A 24,546-nucleotide genomic window follows, 5' to 3' on the forward strand; every position below is an offset into this window, starting at 1 on the left:
TAGTTACAAATTAATTTTGCTCTGCATCATGTACTCACTGTTTTTTCAGAGGATATTATTCTTCAACATGTGCATCAGCAAGATGCATAAATTTAAAGTAATGAGTGCACAAAAGTATGCCTTAAACATTTTGCAGGACTCATGGTTAGAAAATGTGAGTCAAAGGGATGTGTTAGAACAGCTCTACCCAAGTGGTGACGGTTGTTAAATTGTTTGCATGAAATATCCAAGGGGATTTTGTTGCATTTTGACCGTTTATGCGGGTAATTATTTAACATTGCAGTATGTCGCTATGCACTGTCCTGACGAGGCATTGCACTACATGATGATGGCCAAAGATCTGGTACCCAAGTTCCCAAAACAGGTAAACACATGCATTTTGTATATATATATTACTTACTGCAGTTTGGATCAACTTTGCTGGGGCTTGTTTGCACCAATACCCCATACTTCTTGGGCCGTATTCGATAAACAACTTAGATCAATCTTAAATTTAAGAGTAGAGTCTGTGTGTTTTGATTGGGCCGTAAAATTAATTAACAAATCTACCAATAATGGAATCACTGAGGCCTGTCTAAGGATAAGAACTATATTGAATTCCACCCAAAGTCTCAATCCAGTTGTGAATTAAAAACCAAATATACTGTCAATGTAAAAAACATTCAGTATCATTGTAGAGTTATGAATACTAGACATTGTCAATTATTTTTTTGAAAACTATGACAATGCTTGTTTGAATCAATCTTATGTTGATGTTTCCTCCCTACAATAGATACAGTGACCGTTGTAATGTTGTGGAAGAGAACTGTTTCATTAGTGACATTTAAAGACAATGGTGTTTGTTATTGTATAAAGATATGTGTTTGCGCGAGGGTTTAATACGGTCATTCACTGATCAATCTCCCACACAAGTACGGAATCTACATGGTCAGAATGGGCATTGATATTTACATTTTCAGGGTTTATTGAACTATGAACTAAATGCTCACATATTGCAAAGAAAATAGTGAAGCATCATGATTTTATTTGTCTTGTGTTTATTATTTAACAATAATTGTTCAGAAACTTGGAGAAATTGAAAGTGGAAAGCTTCCATTGTATATGGTTTATAAATATTTGACTACTAAAGTTGGAGATGTATGTGAGGCATTGTAAGGATGGCATTTCATTACTTCTTGCTGTAAATTTTGAATGTCATTTTCATTTATTCATTCATGATTGATATATTTCATGTACCAGTACCAGTTCTTCTCTTCATATTTGGTTATTGGCTTTAGGTTATTTGTGTTTAATAAACATTACAATTAGGTGTAGGTGTTAGCTAACAGTTTAATTCATAATGTAAACATTGGGTGAAATCTGGTCCAGTCAAAGGGTCTTATAATATTGAGGAAGGCAATTTAAGTGCCATGTGCATTTAATACTGTCTTGTTTATAAATGCAGTCATTGTAATAAGACTTGGGATGAAAACAACTAAGTCTAACACTGCTGCTTGGCATAAAAAATCTAACAAGCCCGCCTATACATTTCCCACAATAATAGCAAGCCTGGAAACTTATAATTTTACCACTGCAGCGTTGCTAATTTCTACCACTTTAAATGAGTTTTATACTTATAGGTTAAGGAAGTGATCATCTAAGCTATACAAATTTGCTGACTTTCAAAATACCATAACACACATAGATTGAGATGAATGAAGTCTGAAGTAAGGAGTTAATCCCTAATCATTGAAAATGTTTTGGAGCTTGTTTGTCTTTTAAAGACAATACACACATGTACAACATGTATGTGTAACAAGGCTTGTAACTCTAGGTATAATAATTGACAAGTTATGCCCCCTTGTTTCAGTGAGAAACAACAAGAAAACAGGTGCATTGGCATTCTCCCAACAGCACTCTTGTCAGCTCCTCTTGTCTTGAAGTACTTTACTGTTTACAATTAGAGACATGTGTAGTTGTTATTGCAGGCAGGATTCCTATCCATGCTATGCTACAACTGCGGTGTAGAGCTGTACCAACAAAAGCTGTACAGCCCAACCATCCTCTGGCTCCGTGAAAGCTATGAGCTGGGCAAGGGTGTGCAAACCATTGGGCCCAGGAACCAGGTGAGGGCAGGGACTTATTAATATTGTGTTGGATGGGGTGGATGGGGTTGTCTAGAGAGATGCACTGTCAAAAGCTTGGCAGCCCAACCATCCTCTGGCTCTGTGAAAGTTATAAGCTGAGCAAGGGTGTGCAAACCACTGGGCCCAGGAACCAGGTAAGGGCAGGAATGTATTTATGTTGTATTGGAGGGTGGAATCGAGAATATGTACCTGAGTTTAAGGGGACTGTTAATTGAGTTTTAAATGTAAGTTGGCTTGAGTTTGTCTTATTGACGATATAACTAGTAAATAGTGTGTTTTTTAAAACATGTCTTAAACCTATTGTGATTCTTTCTTTAAACATTTAAGTTTCAAAGACTTCTATAAGAGAAAACATACCTGCATATATAGCCCTATATTAGTATATACATTTTTTTTCTAATTAATATGACCATCAATTAGTTTTGAATTATCTCCCTTTGTCCTTTGTTGTCTGCCACATTTGTTCTCAGCAACCGCTGGCCAGAAATCACTGTTCCTGTACCGTTGTCATTTTGGGGGGAGACGGATCTTTTCCTCTAGTTTAATCCATATGATGTCAATTATCATTCCGTATCGCGCCTCAGGCCCGCACCCTGCGCCTGCTTGCCACAGTTTACTTGGACAACAACCCAGAAGAGGAGATGCAGAATGCCCTGAATGCCGTCAGCCTGGCCAACACTGTATGTTGATACAATAACTAATCATTATTTGAATCATTAATTTTGTCTTCATAAGTGTTTTTCTTCATTGATATTTCATGTGATTTTCATCAGTATTGGAAGAAGAAAGCTCTTGGTATAATTGTGATATTCTTGGTGTCATATGTCATCAGCAGCTTCATCACTGGTGGTGGCATGTTGAAACATAAACCTTTTTCTTAATATAAAGACCATTCAAGATATTCAACTGTAACTTTGTACACATGTTTCCAGACACAATACAAACATGTGTAGTAAGGCCACTATTATGCCACTGTTTGATTAATGCAAGAGCTGTCACAGGAATGTGACAAATGCCCGCGATTGGGGCTTGAAGGTCAGATAGCTATTTGTGAATTTTATTTTGTGACCTTGACCTCTGAAGAAGGGACGTGGGTCTTGTATGTGACAGATTTCCTTTATGTGTCAACATCTGTGCATTGTTATTTCATAATCTCTCCCCTGCATGACAAAGTTACAACTGGACATGACCAACTATACTCTATGTGAATATATGCAGCATTCCATAATTATTAATCTCTAAGTGTGACTTTGACCTTCAAGGTAGGGACGTGGGTCTGCCTGAGACACCTCAACTTTGTGTGCCAAACAAGTTATTTGACAATCTGTGCATGACAAGGACAGAACCACCTATTCTCTTTTTGCATATATGCAGAATGTCATTATCATTAACCGCATAGTGTGACCTGAGATTTTTAAGTCATTGATAGCGGCAATGACTTTATTGTGCAAAAACTTTAACTTCGGCCATAACTAAAAAAACGTTCTAAGATATTCAAGTTAAATTGGGAAACATGTTTCCATGTTTTAAGCAATTGGCTTAAATAATTGTTGAAAAAAAACAGACAAGCATTGGCATTTGTTCCACAGCGCTCTTGTAAAGTATTTAAAAATGTGTCCCACCATTCCAGGAGCACAGTCACCCAGCTGGCCTGTTTCTGAAGCTGCGGATCCTCATGCTACAGAGTGCCGACACAGCACATGTCAAGAGATGTAATGTTTCCATTCTATTCATTCGAGTCCATGTACACAAAACTCATTTTGTGCTTGTCTGTTTTCTTTTTGCTGTCATTGACATTTTGATGGAAAAAAGTAACCTTCTCCATATAATAAACTAAAAAATTGAGACTTGGTACACGTTGCCAAAATTAGTACACACATGTACAGCATGGCTCATCAACTTAGCTTTAATAATTTTTGAATTATTCCCCTTGTTCAACCAAAATTACACACAAGAGAAAGTTTGCAACGCGGTGCTCTTGTTTTAGATAGGTTCAAGAGTTGAATTGGTATGTTGAGCTAATTAACTAGCTTACTTTGTTAACATAGCGAAGTGGGCGGGATAAAGCTTTGATCATTATCTCTTTCATTAAATGGGTATAATTCAAAATAACAAAACAAAACATTCAAACAATATTTATTTGACACTAAAAGCTAAAATTCTGATCTTAATGTGTTGCAGTCTGACAAAGGTTAATGAACACTTGTGTATATTGCAATGTGACCACCGTCCGGTTAGCGCAGTGGTTAGCACACTCGCTTCTCACCTAGGCGACCTTGGTTCGATTCCCTGCTTGGGCGCATGGGTGTTTGGTTTGTGGTCACCAAGCCGGACAAGTGGGTTTTCTCAGGGGTTCTCTATTTCCCCCTCAACAAAAGACCACAATCTCGCGTAAAATCGTGCCAACGAGAGTGATTAATATAATGTTGAATGTAATAACTTGTTCCATAATCGTTGTAAAAAAATATGTTTAAACCACAGTCCAATGACAACATGCATACATGTGTCTGGTTTTACAGATGTTGAGAAGCTGCTGAGGGTACCAGAGCTAAAATGGACCTTTATTTTATAAGTGAAATAAACTGTAACAAACGCCAGCTCTTAAACATATCATTTTATTGAGTTGCAACTTTTTAAACAGAGAAAATATCGTGGATGACATCGCAATATATAACATCAATGTACTACGTACTTATTGTAATAAAATTCAAAACAAAAAGTGGACATATGCGGCCGCAAAAAACGGAACTGCAAGGGTTTGCTTTAAGGCGCCAAGCAGTCCGTTAAAAATACAACCAGCCGAGATAAGGGCAGATAATTTGTATTTTTACCCCCCTTTGCTAAATAATTAAAGTTAAACTTAACGCAATGTTTGTACGCAATACACACCCTGCTGACACGCAATTAAAACGCAAAGCAAACTGTTTCCACAGCGTTTAAAGGTTAAACGCAAAAAATACTGGACAAAACACGCAAGAACCTGCTGACACGCAATCAAAACGCAAAGCAACCTGTTTCCACAGCGTTTAAAGGTTAAACGCACAAATTACTAGACACAACACGCAAGAACCTGCAGGGTTACGCAACATAGGTGTTACCATAACACAAGAGCAACAACCTAAGGACTTGTATATTATATTGCGTTAAATTATCGTCTTAACATGTTTTTGCCCGTTTGTCTGTAACCACCAATTCACCGATGGGTATGGGGCTTAGCCCGGCCATCAAGTTTCAAGTTGGGAACAAACATAAAAAATATTAGATTTAACCAAAAAGATTATTGACTGATATAGTGATCATGTAGATTAAATGTTGCCCTACTCTCAGCTGGCTGAATTTTTCTTTGCGACTTGTAATAAAAAGAAGACATGTGAATGAGTACAACAACTTATGTTAAAAGACTGGCACTATATAAAATATAAACGAATCTCCCAGTCTTATCCTTGGCGCATATTGTAGTAATAGGTCCCGTTGTCTGTGTGTCACTCGAGGGGACAACGATCAAACACAGCGACGCCGTTTGTGCTCCTGGCAAGTTTTTTCATCTCCACGCACAATTCTCTCAATCATTATTACAACACCGAGCGCACTGAAAATACACAAGCAGAAAAAGGACAGCAAGAACACCGTTGAATGCCTTGATGCTATAAAAAACTTCACTGTTTACTCTACATGTGAAAAACAATGGGGAGTGGGAGGGCGGGTGTAAATTTTTGTATGCTATCCTACAGACGACGAAAACGGAAAGGAAGAGCTATGACAGACTGGTTAATAATTTCAGCCTTAAATCTTGATATCTGATTACATTCGATCCCAGAATCGAAAGCAGTCTATAAAAGTTAATTGCACTTCCGGCTGTCAGAAAGTGTAAACAAACGACCACAATGCGTCAAAATTACAAAGTTGTGTATTACTGCGACTACATAAACAATTCTTACAGAACTTAAATAGAGCCGTTTATTTCCTAAAAATAAATGTCGTTATGCCTATGTGTCCAAAGTTGAATGGCCACAGGTATAAACATATCTGAGAGTATCTCTTGTTTTGCAGGTGTTGAGGAATTGTTGAAGGTTCCAGAGCTCACTGTGGACCTTTGTCTGCATACACTACAGCTCATCAATAAAACTTGATAGAATAAAGTGTCCAAAGTTGAGTGGCTAAAGGTGTAAACATGTCTGAGAGAATCTCTCATTTTACAGGTGTGGAGGAACTGTTGAAGGTTCCAGAGCTCACTGTGGACCTTTGTCTGCACACACTACAGCTCATCAATAAACATAAAAGGTAAACTTTTTGTTGTGTTGGCAAAGATGAGGTGTAAACATGTATTTTCTGATCAATGGAAAAAATAGAAAACAATGTTTGGTTACAAAATAAAAACGGTTGTTACAGCAACAATTTTTTAGATAGCTTTAAAATTTACATGTTTATATCTGTGATTACAAAGCTTAAGACAAATTGGATGCATTAAAATTAATTTTGGGTCAGTTATTGATAATGTAAGGGACATTGGACAATTTTGAAACTAACTACTTTTCTTTGTCATGAATATGTATGTATTAATAATGATACTAGTAATTATACAGATGCAAAGGTGTGGTGATTTATCAAGTATCAATATATCCATTGAAGTCAAGTGGATAGAACAATTGTTGTACCATATCTTGATAAATGAAACTATTCTATCATTCATATTTAGGATGAATGTTGTGATGTGGCTGATAGAGAAGCTGTTACAGAGGTTTGAGCATTCCCCGGACCTGGGTAAACTACTGGTGACCAATACTGAGGTTCTCCTGCAGGCTGGAATGATCAAGGAAGTCAAGGAGTTTGTAGAATTCTGTATCAATGGTGAGTTCACAGTCAGTTCCAACAATTGAAAGCTTCATTTAAAGCTATGATTTCTTTGGTTTGTTTTTTATTTGAAGCCAGTGCAAACTAAGGATGCTTTGCAGGGCTATGATCTGGCCTCTTTAGTAGATAACTCACATGATAACATTAAAGTACTCACCAAAACTTGTTGTAGGCAGTGGGTTTCATTGATAGGTAGAGTCAATCAACAGGCTTAGGAGATGTCGAACTTAATTTGAAATTCATTTTAATGGATTATGACAAAAAAGCCATGATCATTCAATGCTTCAAAAACTTGAAACCTATGTTCATTTGCTTTCAGTATTATTATTTTCGTATGCAGACAATGTTAAGTACACATTTATTTTTTGTTTTTCTTGAAAAGCACAGTCATCATTAATGACGGACCAAATTTAAAATACCGTAAATGACTGGGTATAAGACGATAGGGGGTATTAGACGCAGGGAAAAAAATCTGTGAAAAGTCAGAGAAAAAACTTTTAATCTATGTTTTTGATTAAAAGATGCATAGAAAAAATGTCAAAATTGTCCGGTATTTTTGGCCACCATGTTTGTTGACAGTGACAAAAAAATTTTTTTCGTGAAAATGGCGATGGTTATCTTTAAAACCATACAACCATACTGTCGAGAATGAAAAGTTAAGTTATGCAAAAACCTTATATTGTACGGGTTCATTCTCAAAATGTCAACACCTGCAGAAAAGAATAAAGAATGTGACAAAGTGCGAAAGAACAAGACCATTATCACAACAGTTTGTAGTATTGGTATGTTAAACAGAGTAAAGGCAGTCGAGTTTTTCATACCTTATCGTACAACTGACAAAAAATATTTTGACAGTGCCCAACTTTGCTTTTTTATATGCAAGTTCGATTATTGTTCAATTCAATTTATTATTCAAAATAATATTGAATAACTTTAATCGAAAAATATTTTTGTTGAAATTATAAACATCTTGCGATATACTGTATCCCGATCTTCAACTGCCGTTTTAACCCGTATATACTCGATCAATATAACATCCCTTTCTACATAAATCTAAACAAACTCTCGGCTTGAAATTGACCTCAGAAAAAACTTTCAAAAAATTGTTACTGGGTATTATACGCAGGCATTTTTTGCATCGAAATCTGAGGGAAAAAAGTGTGTCTAATACCCATTCATTTATGGTAAATGTTTTCCCTGACAGCCCACCACACAGGGAAGTCTTTGGACTTTGCAATAAAGAAAAGATTCCATATTTTGTTCTGGGAACAGGCTGCTGTGGCCTACGAGGTAAATGTATAGCATTTTGTTTCATAGTGAAAATCTAAACAATGCAGTAGAAGTTCATGAGTTTCCAATTTTAAAAAATAGTTTTACAAAAGAACTCTTTTGTTCTCACCATTTGTCTTGTTAAGGCAATATTTATTTTTTTATCTTTTGTTACTCAGACCCACTGAAAATAAAATGTCAACCCTATGCCATTGCTTATGCTGTAAATCTGTCTGATATCAGCTAGTTGCATTTTGGTATATTTCATTAAGACTTTAGCATATTTAAAGAACTAGACATAAATTTGACAAAATGGAACTCCAAAATGAGGATTGTTGCTGACAAAGTATTAAAAATGTCCACTTTTAAGTTGATCAAATCGGGAAAAACTAGGCACAAAGTGAAACTTTTTGATCTTTATTTTTCTTCATTCTGCAGATCATGTTTTTTTAGAAGTCTGAGTATTAAACCAAAAAACAAAACAAAAGACAGGCCTGAAGAATGGATGTTTTATTCTTTAGAAAGAGAATTACCAGGATGCATTGGAGTGGTACAACTATTCTCTGGCTCTCTATGGCCAGTCTGACCCAGGGGACGTAACTCTTGCTAAACTACACAGGAACAGGACTAACTGCTACATAGCTCTTAAACTCCATTGCAAGGTGACAGTAGCAGTTGTTTCAGCTAAAAGTGTAAAAATATATTCTCATTTAAAGTCTTAAAAGTAAAGTGTTAGATGTTGGTAATGCGTTATTTTTGTATTTAATGCTCCACTGTTTAAATGAATGACAACTTATTTTGAATCCAAACTTATTATGATTCTGCAAAACAGTAAATCTAGAATAAGCAAACTACTTTGAAACTTACTAATTGTTCTCAATTTTCGAATAAGTCTTATGAACTTTTTTAAATTGTTGTTATAAAGCAATAATTAAGTAGTAACATTTGTTTGGAAGACCTTGCACTTTTTTCAAATTAAAATAACAAGAAAAAAACAGTTTGTTTTAAATGCCTTTCGAGATAACTCTACTTTTCAAGTTGACTTTACAGGCTGAAGAAGCTATAAGTGTCTCCCTAAAGTGTGACCCCAGCTGTCCACAGACCCACTACATCATGTTCACACTGGCACTTCAGCAGAATGACTCTGGAAAAGGTATATAGGATGACAGTATAAAGCATGCATTTTGAGCTTTTCAGGTTGAAGAAACAATCATATTCTCCCTGAAATGCAAACGTTACTGTCCACATACACACTACATAATTAAAAAAACATTAAAAATTCAGGGTCAACAAGCATCAAAATATTGTCGTTGGTAAATGTTTGAGAATGTTTGACGCAGTAGGTTAAAACTTATGAAGAACTCGCCATTTTGTGAGCGCTTAACGTCACACTTGTTCACATAGCACACAAGCAGAATAACTCAATGAAAATTTTGCATAAGTGGTGGAATACTTTACCTTGTCACCACTATAGATATTGAAGACAATGACAAAAATGCTCAAACAAAACATGCTCATCTCACAATAAAATTCAGAACTTTTTTTTGTGCCCCCAAAGGTGGGCATATTAAAATCGCACCGTCCGTCCCTCCGTCCTTCCGTCCGTCCGTGTGTCCGGCTCAATAACTCGTGTCCGGGCTGTAACTTTCCCTTGTATGGACAGATTTTAAAATAACTTGCCACATGTGTTCCACATACCAAGACAACGTGTCGCGTGCAAGACCCGTGCCCCTACCTCAAAGGTCAAGGTCACACTTAGTCTTTATTCACAATGGAGTGCTGCATTTAGGACAAAGAGTATAGGTTGTCGTGTCCGGGCTGTAACTTTCCCTTGTATAGACAGATTTTAAAATAACTTGCCACATGTGTTCCACATACCAGGACGACGTGTCGCGTGCAAGACCCGTGTCCCTACCTCAAAGGTCAAGGTCACACTTAGTCTTTATTCACAATGGAGTGCTGCATATAGGACATAGAGTATAGGTTGTCGTGTCCGGGCTGTAACTTTCCCTTGTATGGACAGATTTTAAAATAACTTGCCACATGTGTTCCACATACCAAGACGACGTGTAGCGTGCAAGACCTGTGCCCCTACCTCAAAGGTCAAGGTCACACTTAGTGTTTATTCACAATGGAGTGCTGCATATAGGACATAGAGTATAGATTCTCGTGTCCGGGCTGTAACTTTCCCATGTATGGACAGATTTTAAAATAACTTGCCACATGTGTTCCACATACCAAAACAACGTGTCGCGTGAACGACCCGTGTCCCTACCTCTAAGGTCAAGGTCACACTTAGTGTTTATTCACAATGGAGTGCTGCATATAAGGACATAGAGTATAGGTTGTCGTGTCCGGGCTGTAACTTTCCCTTGTATGGACAGATATTAAAATAACTTGCCACATGTGTTCCACATACCAAGATGAGGTGTCGCGTGCAAGACCCGTGTCCCTATCTCAAAGGTCAAGGTCACACTTGGGTGTTTATTCACAATGGAATGCTGCATATATAAGGACATAACAGTGTGGGTTGTCAACTGTGGGTGGTATTTTTTATGTTTAGAGGCAATTTAAAATAACTTGCCATATGTATTTGACATGTAAAGGCAAGATCAACTTTTCATGTACTGACCTTGTTCATAGGTCAATGTCACAATCGGGGGCATTGGTCAAATACTGTGACAGCCCTTGTTTAGTTTTTAAGTTTTACTTGAATGATTTGATAAAATCTATGTTGGCTGTGTGTTGCAGGATGCACGACTGACTTGGGGGGGAAAAGGCTAGCTGTGTGCAAGACAGGCTAAACAGTGCTTGGTAGCCCTAGCAGCAGACTATAGATTTTATAGTAACGTGTGTACTCATGTCTTTGTTTTTTTCTACAGCTAGTGAGAGCCTGGGTCGCCTTTGTGAGCTGTGTGGTGCAGGAGGCATGCCTGACTGTGGCGGAGACAGGCTAGAGACTGCTTCATTGGTGGCCCTTGCGGCACAACATGCTCTGGAGGTTATTAATGTTAAAGCATTTTGTTATAATTCAGTATTGTAAAAAGGATTTTGAATATTGTAAAAATAATGTTGGTCTCAGGTAAATACAGGGTTTTTTTTAAGTTGGAGTTTAGATGCTTGAAAAATATTCCTAGTAATTTTATTAAAAAAAATTAATCTGTTTCTAAACAATGAGCTGTCCGTACAAAATTGTTTATGTATTTGGTTTTGGTCAAGTTGAAACATTAATTAATTGGTCAATAATTATTGAATAATTTCTATTACCCTTTGAATGTGTAAACTTTCTGAAAGTGTTATATAATTAGCTACAGCTATTGAAATGGCCTTATTGTTAATGTCAAAACTTTACTTTTAGCCAAACCTCATGAAAATTGGTATACATGTTATCAGTGACCACTCACAAGGTCTGTCACCCTGGCTGGCAATGCTGACATGTTTTGACAACAGCTTGCTGTGCTCTTGTCCTTCAATTACAGTTCATGTATTCCTCCATTTAGTCCTGTATGACTGATTGTTTCCAGAGTGATTGTGTAGAGACAGCAGTTAAGGCCCTTGACCATCTAGCCAAGACCAGCTCAGACAGGGAACAGGTGCTACGTTCTCTAAGATGTCTGGTCAGACTGTCACTGACAATGGCTGACAAGGACAACACTGAAAGGTGAGCACATACTTTATAGATTAGTCTCAAGATTCCTTGTCCAGTCAGCACATTTGCTCTCACTATGCATCTCTGGTTAGATTCCTGGCTTGGGCGTATGTGAGGTTGATTGGTGGTCGCAAAGCTGGACAATAGTGGTTTACTGGTACTCTTGTTTACCCCATGGCACAAGACCAGACTCTTGGGCAACACCTTACAAACGAGAGAGACTTAGTATAAGTTAATATAACTTCATTACAATCGTTGTGAAATAGATAAAGTTAAGACTATAATATTCATTACCTTATAATTATTATTATTATTCTTATAACATTGTGATGTCGTTGGTTGGTCATTGGAAATTTTAACTTTGGCCACACTACATTAAAATGAAATTCAACATATTCCTATGAAACCTACCAAGTACCTACAAATAAAATAAACACATGTGTATTAAGTCCCATAATTCTGGCTTCAATAATTAGTGAGTTTTTAGGCCCTTTGATCAACTGATTTATTATATCCGATGATGGTGCTCTTGTAGTTATTTAAGATTGTTTAATATAAATTTCTTGCTAGATTGTTATCCAATTTTTTTTTTAAATGGGGGTGGTGGAAAAATACGGGGTTGGTAGAGATGAAAATCTTGCAAATAATTTATGGTCCCCTTTTAATAAACACTTCTCTTGCTGCAACTGTGACACTTGATTCTGTTTCTTTCATTGCAGAGATGAAGGGGTGATCAAAATCATTGAATACATTAGAAAAGGTAGGGTGTAGGGTTGTGCTAAATATGATCAGCCTGATAACAGACAGCTGTTATGTTGCTGTGAGCATGCGCCTCAAATTGTTTTAAGCCATAACCAGGAAATGTTCTGGTGAATACAAGGTACCCCTGCCTGAAATCTAACCCATGCAGGACCTTTTGAGTTATAAGCAGAATATAATAGGGTTATTAGTACTGCGTTTTGATCCGGGAGGTTGTATTCGACTTGAGTGTATTTTTGCAGATTCGGATTTCACAAGGCGCAAGCCAAGTCAAATCAAAATCTGCAAAAATCCATGAGAGTCGAATATGACATTCCGGATCAAAATGCAGTTCTAATTACCCTTTTATTATATACATTGCTGGTTAGATCACTTAAAAGCCACATGCTTTCATAATTAATGAAAAAAATCATTTTAACGACGCACTATTTTGTTTTATGACGTCATTTTAACATCGTGCAATGATACTTGTTATGATGTGACATCACAAGAGTGGAATACGGCTGTATTGCACTGGAGTGTAATACGGACTACTGTTTTTTTGCGATATGTATTGCATGTGGATTTATGATTAGTATATAATAAAAGCCAATACTACTAGCCCATCTGAACATCAAATTAACATCATGATGTAGAAAGAATACAATAAAGGCCTTGTTATTATTACATCAATGTGTCATAATAGTGAAATTAAGCATTTTTAGGCAAATTTAAATGTTTATGTTTTACTTTATAATGGTGCATGATTGAGCCAACATAATTGGCCAATGAGAAGTGTATCAGTCTTAAAGCTGATTAAATCAAGACGTTTAGTAGCTGAATGATAATTCATAAGTCTTTGGTTTAACTTATGCTTTCCCCACAAGCCAAGGAGCAGCTTTGCGGCCTGCAGCCAACTGCTCCTGCCAGTGAGAAGTGTATTCGCCTGGAGGCTGACTGGTTCATGAAGATTGGTATGGCAACTGTGATCCATGTTTTATAAAGACATGATTTTAACCTTAATATCCAGGAATATTATTAGCTTGTCTGAATTTTTCATAAAAAATGGTGAGGTGTTGTGATAGTTATGGTGTCGTCTCAGTGTCATCAGCAGGAGAATTGTCGGCACGCACAAACTATAACTTAGAAGTTATATTATATGCCAATTGTTAGACTGAAAAAATTATCAGACAAGGGTTGGCATTTGCTCTAAAGCATTTTGTGATGTATTTAATTTGCAACTGGATCCAATCCAATCTGGCATAACCAGTTCATGGTTTTAAACATCAATGCATTCACATTAAATAATTGATTTTGACTTAATAAGAATACTACCATGTAAGTTTAACTAAATGGCAACAATTAAGTCACATTAACTAAATTTCAGCATGGAACATGGCCCTGCAGTGTGAGGAAAAGCCACAACAAATGAAAGAACTCTACACATTATGTTCTCAGGTATTGGATGTTTGAATTTAAGGCATTTTATAAGTGTTATTAAAAAATAATATCTTGTCCTTGACAAAAACTGTGATATCATCATAGCTAAGCATGCAGAAGTGAATTATACAATGACAATTTAGATTCCTGTTCTTTATAATGGGGATAAAGATTTAAAATTGCATCTGAATAATTCTGTATTTTACCCCTATTTCAGTCAGCTGTATGTTACTGTCCATTTAACTCCAGTTTCAGCTGTATGTATGACTGTCAGTCCGTATGTCACACTTCTGCTCAATAACTAATGAATGCTTGGGCCCAGGAACTTCTTTCTTGGTATGCTAGTTGGTCATGATTAGTAGACTAGATGACTCCTATTGATCATTGAGGTCAGTAGGTCAAGGTCACAGTGACCTACATGTGAAAAACAATTTGTTGGTTACGAGTCCATACGTCACACTTTGTTTCTGCTCAATAACTATAGAATACTTGGACCTAGGATCTTCATACTTGGACCAAAGGGCTTCATACTTGGTATGCAGGTTGGTCATGACCGGTAGATGACCCCGATTTGGTTTGTCTCCAGTCCAAAAGTACAAATTTTATGTCCATCAAGTATTTCTCAGCTACGATCACACAATGGGGAGACAAGCACTTTTTTAAGAAAGTAACCTTTATTATTATATCCTCTGTAAGTTCAACCCTAAACCTGTGTTACAGTTGCTTCCCCTGTGTGGTGAAGAGAGAAGTGGGGAGGGAAGACAAATGACCTGTCAGCTTATGTCTGCTGGTATTAATATTTTGGCTGTATATCCCCCTGTTAGTTTAACCCCCAGCCTGTGTTGCAGTTGTTGCCCCTGTGTGGTGAAGAGAGCAGTGGGGAGGGAAGACAGATGACCTGTCTCCTTATGTCTGCAGCTGCCTGTCTACAACTGGCCAGAAGTGATCCAGATGCAGATCAAAGGGTAAGATTGCTGGCTTGTATGATAAGTGATTTAATTCAGCCAATTGTTTATCTTCTTGCTTTTTACTACCTTATAGTTATTTCTCTCTGAGTTATTAACTTGTTTAGGTATCTATTTTATAAAAGTTTACAACTGTTGTTCTTATTTCCCAAAAGGGAGGTATATAGTAGCTGCATTGTCTGTCCATCCATGTGTATGTCTGCAACTATCCTGTCTCAGAAGTCGAATTTCGATGGAACACTGAGTTGAAGTTTATTGTAATGAATAGCAGCATGATAAGATGTGTCACATAAAGTATTGATGCCCTTCACAGGCCTCAAAGGTCAAGGTCACACTTAGAGGGCAGTTGGCTATTACTCTGAATAGGCCAAATCGGGGGCATATATCACATTCCTGTGATAGCCGTTGTTATTGATGAAATTAAGCTTTCATGTAATATTAAACAGGTAACAATTCATATATATTTTAGGAGACAATTCATGATGACCATTATGATAGGCAATTGTCCGTTGTCCATTTGAAGAATGTTGTCATGACATTTTGCTCTGCTGATAAAGGGGCCCACTTTTGTTTGAAAAATATATTTAAAAGTATATTCAATTCATAAGTAAGTTTTGGGTACATATGCGGGGCAAGAATTTAGATTTGTTATGTCTAATAGCAATATGTATAGCTTACCGTGTTTATTACAATTTTGAGATCATTTTCTACTGTGAAAGTATATGAATTGGGAGTTCCCAATGCAATTTAGCTCCCATACTTCATAGTGAAGATTTCCACAACATCCTGCGCTTCAGAAGCTTATTTCTTGAGGTAAAATTAGATGCCTATTATTTGAGTGGAAAAAAATTCAGTCCAACACTCAACGACAACACTCTAAATTACTATAACTTTGTTACAAGCAAATTTTACTCAATTCAAAAAGCCACACTTGCGATATTCTACATACATTTCATGAAACTTGGCGAGACCTTTTTGGTCTCCCAATTATTTTTTGTATATAAATTATGGGTATGTACTCATCAAAATCTTGTTGTACTATACAATATTAAAATTCAATGTGTGTAACACTGTCATGCACAGAAGCTTGTCCTGGAGGAATGTCTGGAGCATATCACCAACTGCAGAGACACATGTAGGAAGCAGGGATCCAACACACCTGGTATGTCATATGATTGGCAGTTTTATGGTTAACTTTTTATGACCGTTGTATAATATCAAAGAATTGGGTTAACATTTAGTTAATGTGGATTTTTTTTTATAATAGAAATAAAATGGGATTTGTTGCTATGTGTATCATTACATTTGTTTAGCAAATGTACTTCTATTTCAAGGTTTTGGTTGTCTGGTTAGCGCAGTGGTTAGCACATTGGTTAGCGTTGGAGTTTGGTTTGTAGCCACCAAGCCAGACGAGTGGGTCCCTTCTGGGTACTCTGGTCTCCCTGACACAACACACAACCACACTCTCCTGTATGATCATGCCAACGAGAGAGATGAATATAATGTTGTAATAACTTGTGCCTCAATCATTGTAAAATAAAAGTTTTAATTTTTAATTTAGTTTTAATTTTTAATTTAATTTTTAATTTAGTTTTAATTTTTGGAACATTGAATGATCATGGCTTTTGCTCCGTCCTAAACCACAAGGTGAATTTTGAATTGTGTGCAATAAAAATGGCCTGTCAATCATTTTCACACATCAAAGAAATATCAACAGCAACCATTAGTGATTCTTCTTCTTTTACATATCATGTGAAACTTACTACGGAAGAGGGCGGCCCATTACCACACAAAGCATCAATACATGTACAATTTGCATTGGTTTTATTCCAACCAGCCAATTAAGCGGGAGCATTAAAGCTGCACTCTCACAGATTGACCGTGACCTTTTTGTCTTGGAATGAGTAATTTTTTGCTTAATGTCTGGAAACCATTGATATAAGACTCATGTCAAAAAATAAGTTCCCAGTTTTTCATATTTATGTTGGAAAATTGATGTTTTATGGCCAGAAGCATTACAAATGCTTTAAGAAAAATGAAATTTTCTGAAGTTTTCTTGCAGTTGAGAATTTTCTTATTTGACTGAATTAAAGACACAGATGCCAAAATCAGCTTATTCCGAGACAAAAAAAATGGAAGAAATGTTAAAAGTGTAATTCTGTCAGATATTACTCTTGCAGTAACCACATGGTGACAAACTAAACTCTATGAAGAGCTGATATTGTCTGTGCAAAGCAACGGCTGTATGATAACAATTTTAATACGTAGCTGATCTTCAATAAAGATTTTCGAGGCCGAGAAAACAAACTTTCTGCTAATGTTGATTACCCTTTTAATACATAACTGATCATAAACGCAGATACTCGAGGCCGGGAAACGGACATTCTGCTGCTGCTGTATGAGTTTGAGGCCCGTGTTCAGCTCAAGGACTCGGCGGTAGAGACTGTCCTAGAAAGGGCTTTAACCACTGCAGGTTCTGACCCGAAAACATTCGAGACACTTGCAGGTTAGAGTTCTTGTATGTTGATAAATGTTACTGGTCCTGTAAATGAACTTTTGAATGTTCATACCATATATACAGCTTGCTAAAATAGAGGATTTGCTTGAATAAGAATTATTTGCGGATATTTGTAAGAGGGTAATTATAATATTATTGTACATAGAAGGTATTGACTAGGGATGCAAATGAATGGCAAAATTGATATTCGAATATTCGGTAATTCTTTGACCGAATATTCAAATATTCGATAATGAAAATACATCTTTTAAAAGTTTTAGTAAACTAAAGTAATAGCCGGGGCATTTTAGCCCTACTTTGTCATAACTACTACACGCAGCCAATCCTGAATTTCACCAAATGTGCCTCTGGAATTCCTCATTTCAGAAAGACAAAAGGTAATACATTATGAAAGTAAAAAGCAAAATCTTTTCACTCATATTTATGTGCCTTCATATTTGTAAACAATGTGAACTCTGGTCAAATGGGGTTATACGCCAATGGAGGGTCTTTCCGTAGGACGGGCAGGCTCGTTCTGGGATGGATTGACCCCTACTAAATAAAACTATGGAAAATAACAAACCAATTCGGGAACTATAGTTTATTCCTTAATTGGCAAAGGCATTTACCAAAAATAATTGATACTTTGTGTCACTTGTCTTTTGGCCGGTTATTGTAAAATAACAGGGACTTTTTATAGTACCTGATGATATGTCACTAAATGACATAATACGCGTGTTAAATGTATTGTCATCACATTCACACCTCTGGCAGTATAGGCCAATCATTGTAAAAACAAGACAAACGAACTTTAAACACAACATCCAGGTTGCAGGCAAAAGGTTTATTGTTATATTTATTCAACAACAAAACATCGAATATTCGAATACCAATTTTGACATTCGAATACCAAACGTTTGATCAAATATTCGAATATTCATTTGCATCCCTAGTATTGACTGAATACATGTAAACATGTTATCATAGAGTACTAAAATATTCCTCCATATCCAAATCTCATCAGCTCAGTATTTTAATAATCATGAAACCGTTTAAAGTTAACATTCATACGTTTATAATTTCAACCCGCATATTTAAAACTACTCCCATCAATTGTATGTTTTAGCTATAGCCCTGGAGCCACCAGCCCATAACAAGGGTGTAGCAGTGAGAGCCCTGAAAGTTGCCATTAGGAAACACCTCCAGTCGCCCATACCTGACATACAGAAGTGCAGGTATACTTAGTATTTTAAAGTTTAGAATTCATATGTATGATTTTTTTCCTCATCCTTGAACAAAGTCTAGGTCATAGTCATAGCTTAAGTTTTGTTTGGGACTTGACAAGTAAATATGTAAACCTTTGTGAACATAATTCAGAACTTTTCAGATATTCACATATAGCTCAGTACACATGTTACTTGCAGCAGTTGTACAAATACATGTTGATAGACCATAACTCATGCTTTAATATTCAACAGTATTACTATTCCCCTTGATCAACTGAGGAATACAGACAAGTGTTGCATCTGCTGATGCAGCACTTTTTGTAGCTTCATTCAATTCAGCCACTGTTAACAGTAAAACGACAACAATAAGCCCATGTGAAAAATAGATAATACAGATGTATATCCTGTACTTGAATAATATGCACATTATGTTCCTTTGTTGACAGCAAGTTGTACCACAGCTTGATCCAGTTGGGCCTGAGTAGTGGTGCGGGCCAGGGTCCGGCCAGCAGAGAAGAGGCCTGGGGCTACTACATCGAGATACTGGACCTGGTGGACAAGTCCAGGGATGTGGGGGCAAGTAGAACATGTGACCAATAGTATGCATATACGTAGGGTTGATGCTTTGACCGGGTGCAGTTCAAAGATGGGTTCAGTATGTCACCCTAATTAATTAATTAAGTGACCCATAAAAAACACACATCAATAATGGAAATATAGATTAACTCAAGTTTCTTCAATACATGGAAGTATATAATGGTTATAAAATCAGGGCTCAAGCCCTTGACCTGGCAAGGCTTTGACATACGTTATTTACATTACATGCACCTTGACAATTAGAATATGTGACTTAAGGTTTATCAACACACAGAAATGTAGAGTGAATTTGAAGTCTAGTTTTATGAACCTAAACTTGCAAGGCTGCGACATGGGCTCATGTGAACAAACTTTCTAAAATCCTTTATACTCTAAAGTGGACTGTGATATATCTTTGTAGTAGTGAGGTTCTGACATTGAAACTTTAATGTTGTCTTGATTAGTAGAACATTAACTACTCAAGTGATATAGGTGATACTGAGCAAATAAAAGATAAGTACAGATGCTTTTACAAATGGTAGACAGATAAACAAGGAAGATAACTTTTACATTCGCGTCCAGCTTAAAATGCGCGAATAATTAATTCATGATTGCTTTTTATACGCCCATCTTACGATGGCCGTATTATGGGAACACCCATGGCGGGCGGGCGGCGGGCGGGCGGCTCCACAATGTTGTCCGCTCTCTAACTTGAACATTTCTCATCCAATTTCCACCAAACTTCATGAAAGTGTTTGTTGGTGAAATATCTAGGTCAAGTTTGATAACCAGCCAAATCGCTTTAGGCACTCCAGAGTTATGGCCCCCTGAATTTGTCAAAATTGGCCATTTTAGCTTTGTCCGCTCTCTAACTTGATCATTTCTCATCCAATTTCCACCAAACGTCATGAAAGTGTTTGTTGGTGAAATATCTCGGTCAAGTTCAATAACCAGCCAAATCCCTTTAGGCACTCCAGAGTTATGGCCCCCTGAATTTGTCAAAATTGTCCATTTTAGCTTTGTCCGCTCTCTAACTTGAACATTTCTCATCCAATTTCCACCAAACTTCATGAAAGTGTTTGTTGGTGAAATATCTAGGTCAAGTTCGATAACCAGCCTAATCGCTTTAGGCACTCCAGAGTTATGGCCCCCTGAATTTATCAAAATTGGCCATTTTAGCTTTGTCTACTCTCAAACTTGAACAGTTTTTATCCGAATTTCACCAAACTTGCTACTATAAATGTTTGTTGGTATATATTCTTGGCAAAGTTCTATAACCAGCCAGGCTCTTCAGGATTATGGCCCTTGAATTGGTCAAAATTTGCCATTTTTGCTTTGTCCACTGTCTAATTTGAACAGTTATCATCTGATCTTCACCAAACTTGCTGAAAATATTTGTTGGTAAAATAAATCGGTCAAGTATGATAATCAGCCAAATGCCCTGAAGCACTTCAGGATTACTGCCCTTGCCATTTAAGCTTTGTCTACTCTCTGACTTGAACAATTCTCATCTGACCTTCACCAAACTTGCTGAAAATGTTTGTAGCTATTAAATCTCTACCAAGAATGTTTGCCGGTATAAATGCTTTGCCAAGTACACACTGATTGTCTCTTGGGTACGATTAAGGATGAATTTAGAATCCAAGAAATTATTGATGGGCGTATTTTGTGAGTGTCACTCTTGTTAAAGCATTGTTATTATTGTGATTTTTAGCTAAATTCTTTTTCTTCTATTACTTCAGGGTTCATATCCGGAGATGGAGTTAGTCTGGTTGATGACAAAGGCATGGAACTGTGGCATAAACTTCTATAGGCAAGTTGGGAACTAAACATATAATTATACCCCAACAAACGAAGTTTGAGGGGGTATATAGGAGTGAGCTTGTCGGTCGGTCTGTCTGTCTGTCGGTCGGTCTGTCGGTTTTCATGGTTTCCGGACGTTAACTCATGAAAGGCTTGACAGATTTGAACAATTTTTGGTACACAGGTGTAACATCAGAAGATACAGGTCAAGTTCGATGTTGGGGCTGGTGGGCCCAAGGTCAAGGTCACTGTTACTAAAAATAGAAAAACGGTTTCCGGACGATAACTCATGAAAGGCTTGACAGATTTGAACAATTTTTGGTACACATGTGTAACATCAGAAGATACAGGTCAAGTTCGATATTGGGGCTGGTGGGGCCAAGGTCAAGGTCATTGTTACTAAAAATAGAAAAACGGTTTCCGGACGATAACTCATGAAAGGCTTGACAGATTTGAACAATTTTTGGTACACAGGTGTAACATCAGAAGATACAGGTCAAGTTCGATATTGGGGCTGGTGGGGCCAAGGTCAAGGTCACTGTTACTAAAAATAGAAAAACGGTTTCCGGACGATAACTCATGAAAGGCTAGACAGATTTGAACAATTTTTGGTACACAGGTGTAACATCAGAAGATACAGGTCAAGTTCGATATTGGGGCTGGTGGGGCCAAGGTCAAGGTCATTGTTACTAAAAATAGAAAAACGTTTTCCGGACGATAACTCATGAAAGGCTAGACAGATTTGAACAATTTTTGGTACACAGGTGTAACATCAGAAGATACAGTTTGGTACACAGGTGTAACATCAGAAGATATAGGTCAAGTTCGATATTGGGGCTGGTGGGGCCAAGGTCAAGGTCACTGTTACTAAAAATAGAAAAATGGTTTCTGGACGATAACTCATGAAAGGCTTGACAGATTTGAACAATTTTTGGTACACAGGTGTAACATCAGAAGATACAGGTCAAGTTCGATATTGGGGCTGGTGGGGCCAAAGTCAAGGTCACTGATACTAAAAATAGAAAAACGGTTTCCGGACAATAAATCATGAAAGGCTTGACAGATTTGAACAATTTTTGGTACACAGGTGTAACATCAGAAGATACAGGTCAAGTTCGATATTGGGGCTGGTGGGGCCAAGGTCAAGGTCACTGTTACTAAAAATAGAAAAACGGTTTCCGGACGATAACTCATGAAAGGCTTGACAGATTTGAACAATTTTTGGTACACAGGTGTAACATCAGAAGATACAGGTCAAGTTCGACATTGGGGCTGGTGGGGCCAAGGGTAAGGTCACTGTTACTAAAAGTAGAAAAACGGTTTCCGGACGATAACTCATGAAAGGCTAGTTTTTCTTGTCAGCAGTGTAACTTCTAAATTACTCAACAGATTTAAATAAAACAATACATGCATGATAAAAGAAGATGCAGTGTGCAGTAACCTTGGAGTTATGGCCTCTTTTCAAAGGAATGGTTTGCCATTCCTGTGTCCAGGCGGCATTTGCGGGTATTCGTCACTCCTGTGACAGCTCTAGTTATGATAGTCATAATTATGGGTCAGTTTAATTAAATTAAGAAGAATTACAATTAGTTGTCATTGTAACCAAGAAAAGAAAGGTCAAAGACTATATATTGTTGTTGCCTAAGTCTGCAATAGGATTTAATCATTTCAGTTTATGTTGATGTCCAATTACCTTGGAGATGGACTGGGCAACCATTTAAGAAAATCATATATATTGATATAAAACATAGTACATCTGCTATTATTATGACAATGCCATTATACGTTTTGTAGCAAATTACATCTGCGTGCAATGTTCTTGACGAGGTGTTGTTATTTTTAGTTTTCAAAGGATACCAGTTAAAATAGTGGGGCCTGCCTGCAGCTCTGTTCAACCAACATCATTTGTAATTGAACTGATATAGGGAGCCTTGTCCTTTTTATATTTTGCATACTTTTGTTATGGATTTGATATAACACAATTTCTGACTCACCATGAATCAAGCATCTAATATGCCAATAAGTTATTAATAATATGCAGTTATAGTCGCTACCAAGATGCGGAGAAGTGGTGTGGACTGAGTATGAGGATGCTGAAACATCTCGACACATTCAGGAACAACTACCAGGAACATGTATGACTCTTTCCTGTACTTAATGAGTTTGTACTATTTCTTTTTGTTGTCCTGTTAGCGCAGTGAATGATCCAATACTACCTATCCAGGTCAGTGTCTCGGGCTCGGTTCTCGGCCTGGGCATGTCGCCAAGTTTCCTCCAGTACTCCGGTTTCCAGAACAATGCAAGAAACATTGTGTAACAGGGTGAATGTGTAACAGAGGGTGAATGTGTAACAGAGGGTGAATAGTATTAATATAATGCTTTTTAAAGCTGGATTGTAAAGACATCTGTATAATGAATCTATCCCCTCTAACAACCGTTTGACTAAGTAAGACTAAGTATATGGCCGGCCCCATGGTGGCCAATACCTCAAATATTTCTTCCACATGTGGCCAATCCATTAAACTCTCCACAATCATGGCTTAAATAGCATCACTAATCTTTATATGACATAACCCGTTGACACACTCCCTGTGAGATTCAGAGGTCAGTTAACCAAAGAGGGGGAATCCTTTTAAGAATGGAGTTCTTTTCTTGTTGAATATGAAGTGGTTTTGACCATGATTGAATTGCAATCAAAGCCAACAAAATATGACAATACTAGAACACAAAAGAAATAAAAAACATGAATTGTACAGGCCTTTAAATAATGGTGTTTTACTGAACATGTCTCAGTTGGAAGTACTAAACAAAAGTTAGCATCATATCTTTATTTTTTATGTTATAATAGTAACTAGAAAATAATGAGGGGGGCTGCCACTGCCATATCCCTGCTGGACCCCTTTATATGGTACATAATGCAGTTTGGCCATGTTTTTTGGGATTATGGGACTGGCCATAGATCAGAGTCTTGCATTTGTATATAAGCATTACAAACACAGACAAGGATTGGTGTAATATATCCTCCTCTCTAACCCATGGAAGTTTTTTAATCGATTTTTGAAGGTTATTTCCATCTGCTGTGTTTCAGGAATAATTTTTCTTTCACTGATGAGGCTGACAAAAGCTGGGTTTTTTTCAGATGAGTGGTATATATGCAGACATACTGGCTAAAGTGCAGACGTAGACAGGATTACGGCTTTCTGATTTAATTGGCCAATAAAAATAAACAACTATATTTTTTCATGTCATATTTCTTGTTGAAATCCATTGCTGTTTTTATAGCAAACATGTCTTGGGAAAATATACCAGCAAATCTATTTATTTACCTCTATGTCACACTTGTTCCTAGGTTATATTGTTAGATTTGTACCATGTTTTATTTGCTAAAATTAAAAATAACACATTG

The 24,546-nt window shown here is 37.0% G+C and overlaps 1 protein-coding gene across 1 annotated transcript in view; it reads left to right on the forward strand.

The window, feature by feature from the left end:
• LOC128238968 (testis-expressed protein 11-like) overlaps positions 1-24,545 on the forward strand; it is a 31,127-nt gene extending 6,582 nt beyond the window's left edge. The window contains exons 8-30 of the mRNA XM_052955339.1: positions 284-364; positions 1,968-2,105; positions 2,711-2,806; positions 3,757-3,838; positions 6,177-6,196; positions 6,346-6,407; positions 6,823-6,974; positions 8,182-8,267; positions 8,768-8,908; positions 9,297-9,399; positions 11,129-11,247; positions 11,771-11,907; positions 12,615-12,655; positions 13,521-13,607; positions 14,021-14,091; positions 14,922-15,038; positions 16,122-16,200; positions 17,398-17,544; positions 18,662-18,770; positions 19,208-19,337; positions 21,080-21,150; positions 23,182-23,275; positions 24,280-24,545. Coding sequence (XP_052811299.1) covers positions 284-364; positions 1,968-2,105; positions 2,711-2,806; positions 3,757-3,838; positions 6,177-6,196; positions 6,346-6,407; positions 6,823-6,974; positions 8,182-8,267; positions 8,768-8,908; positions 9,297-9,399; positions 11,129-11,247; positions 11,771-11,907; positions 12,615-12,655; positions 13,521-13,607; positions 14,021-14,091; positions 14,922-15,038; positions 16,122-16,200; positions 17,398-17,544; positions 18,662-18,770; positions 19,208-19,337; positions 21,080-21,150; positions 23,182-23,275; positions 24,280-24,324 — 2,208 coding nt within the window. The 3' untranslated portion in view covers positions 24,325-24,545. The remainder of the gene's footprint in view (positions 1-283; positions 365-1,967; positions 2,106-2,710; positions 2,807-3,756; positions 3,839-6,176; positions 6,197-6,345; positions 6,408-6,822; positions 6,975-8,181; positions 8,268-8,767; positions 8,909-9,296; positions 9,400-11,128; positions 11,248-11,770; positions 11,908-12,614; positions 12,656-13,520; positions 13,608-14,020; positions 14,092-14,921; positions 15,039-16,121; positions 16,201-17,397; positions 17,545-18,661; positions 18,771-19,207; positions 19,338-21,079; positions 21,151-23,181; positions 23,276-24,279) is intronic.
• Position 24,546: the final 1 nt, after the last annotated feature.

The sequence above is a fragment of the Mya arenaria genome, chromosome 6 (assembly GCF_026914265.1).
Source record: "Mya arenaria isolate MELC-2E11 chromosome 6, ASM2691426v1".
NCBI lineage: Eukaryota > Metazoa > Mollusca > Bivalvia > Myida > Myidae > Mya > Mya arenaria.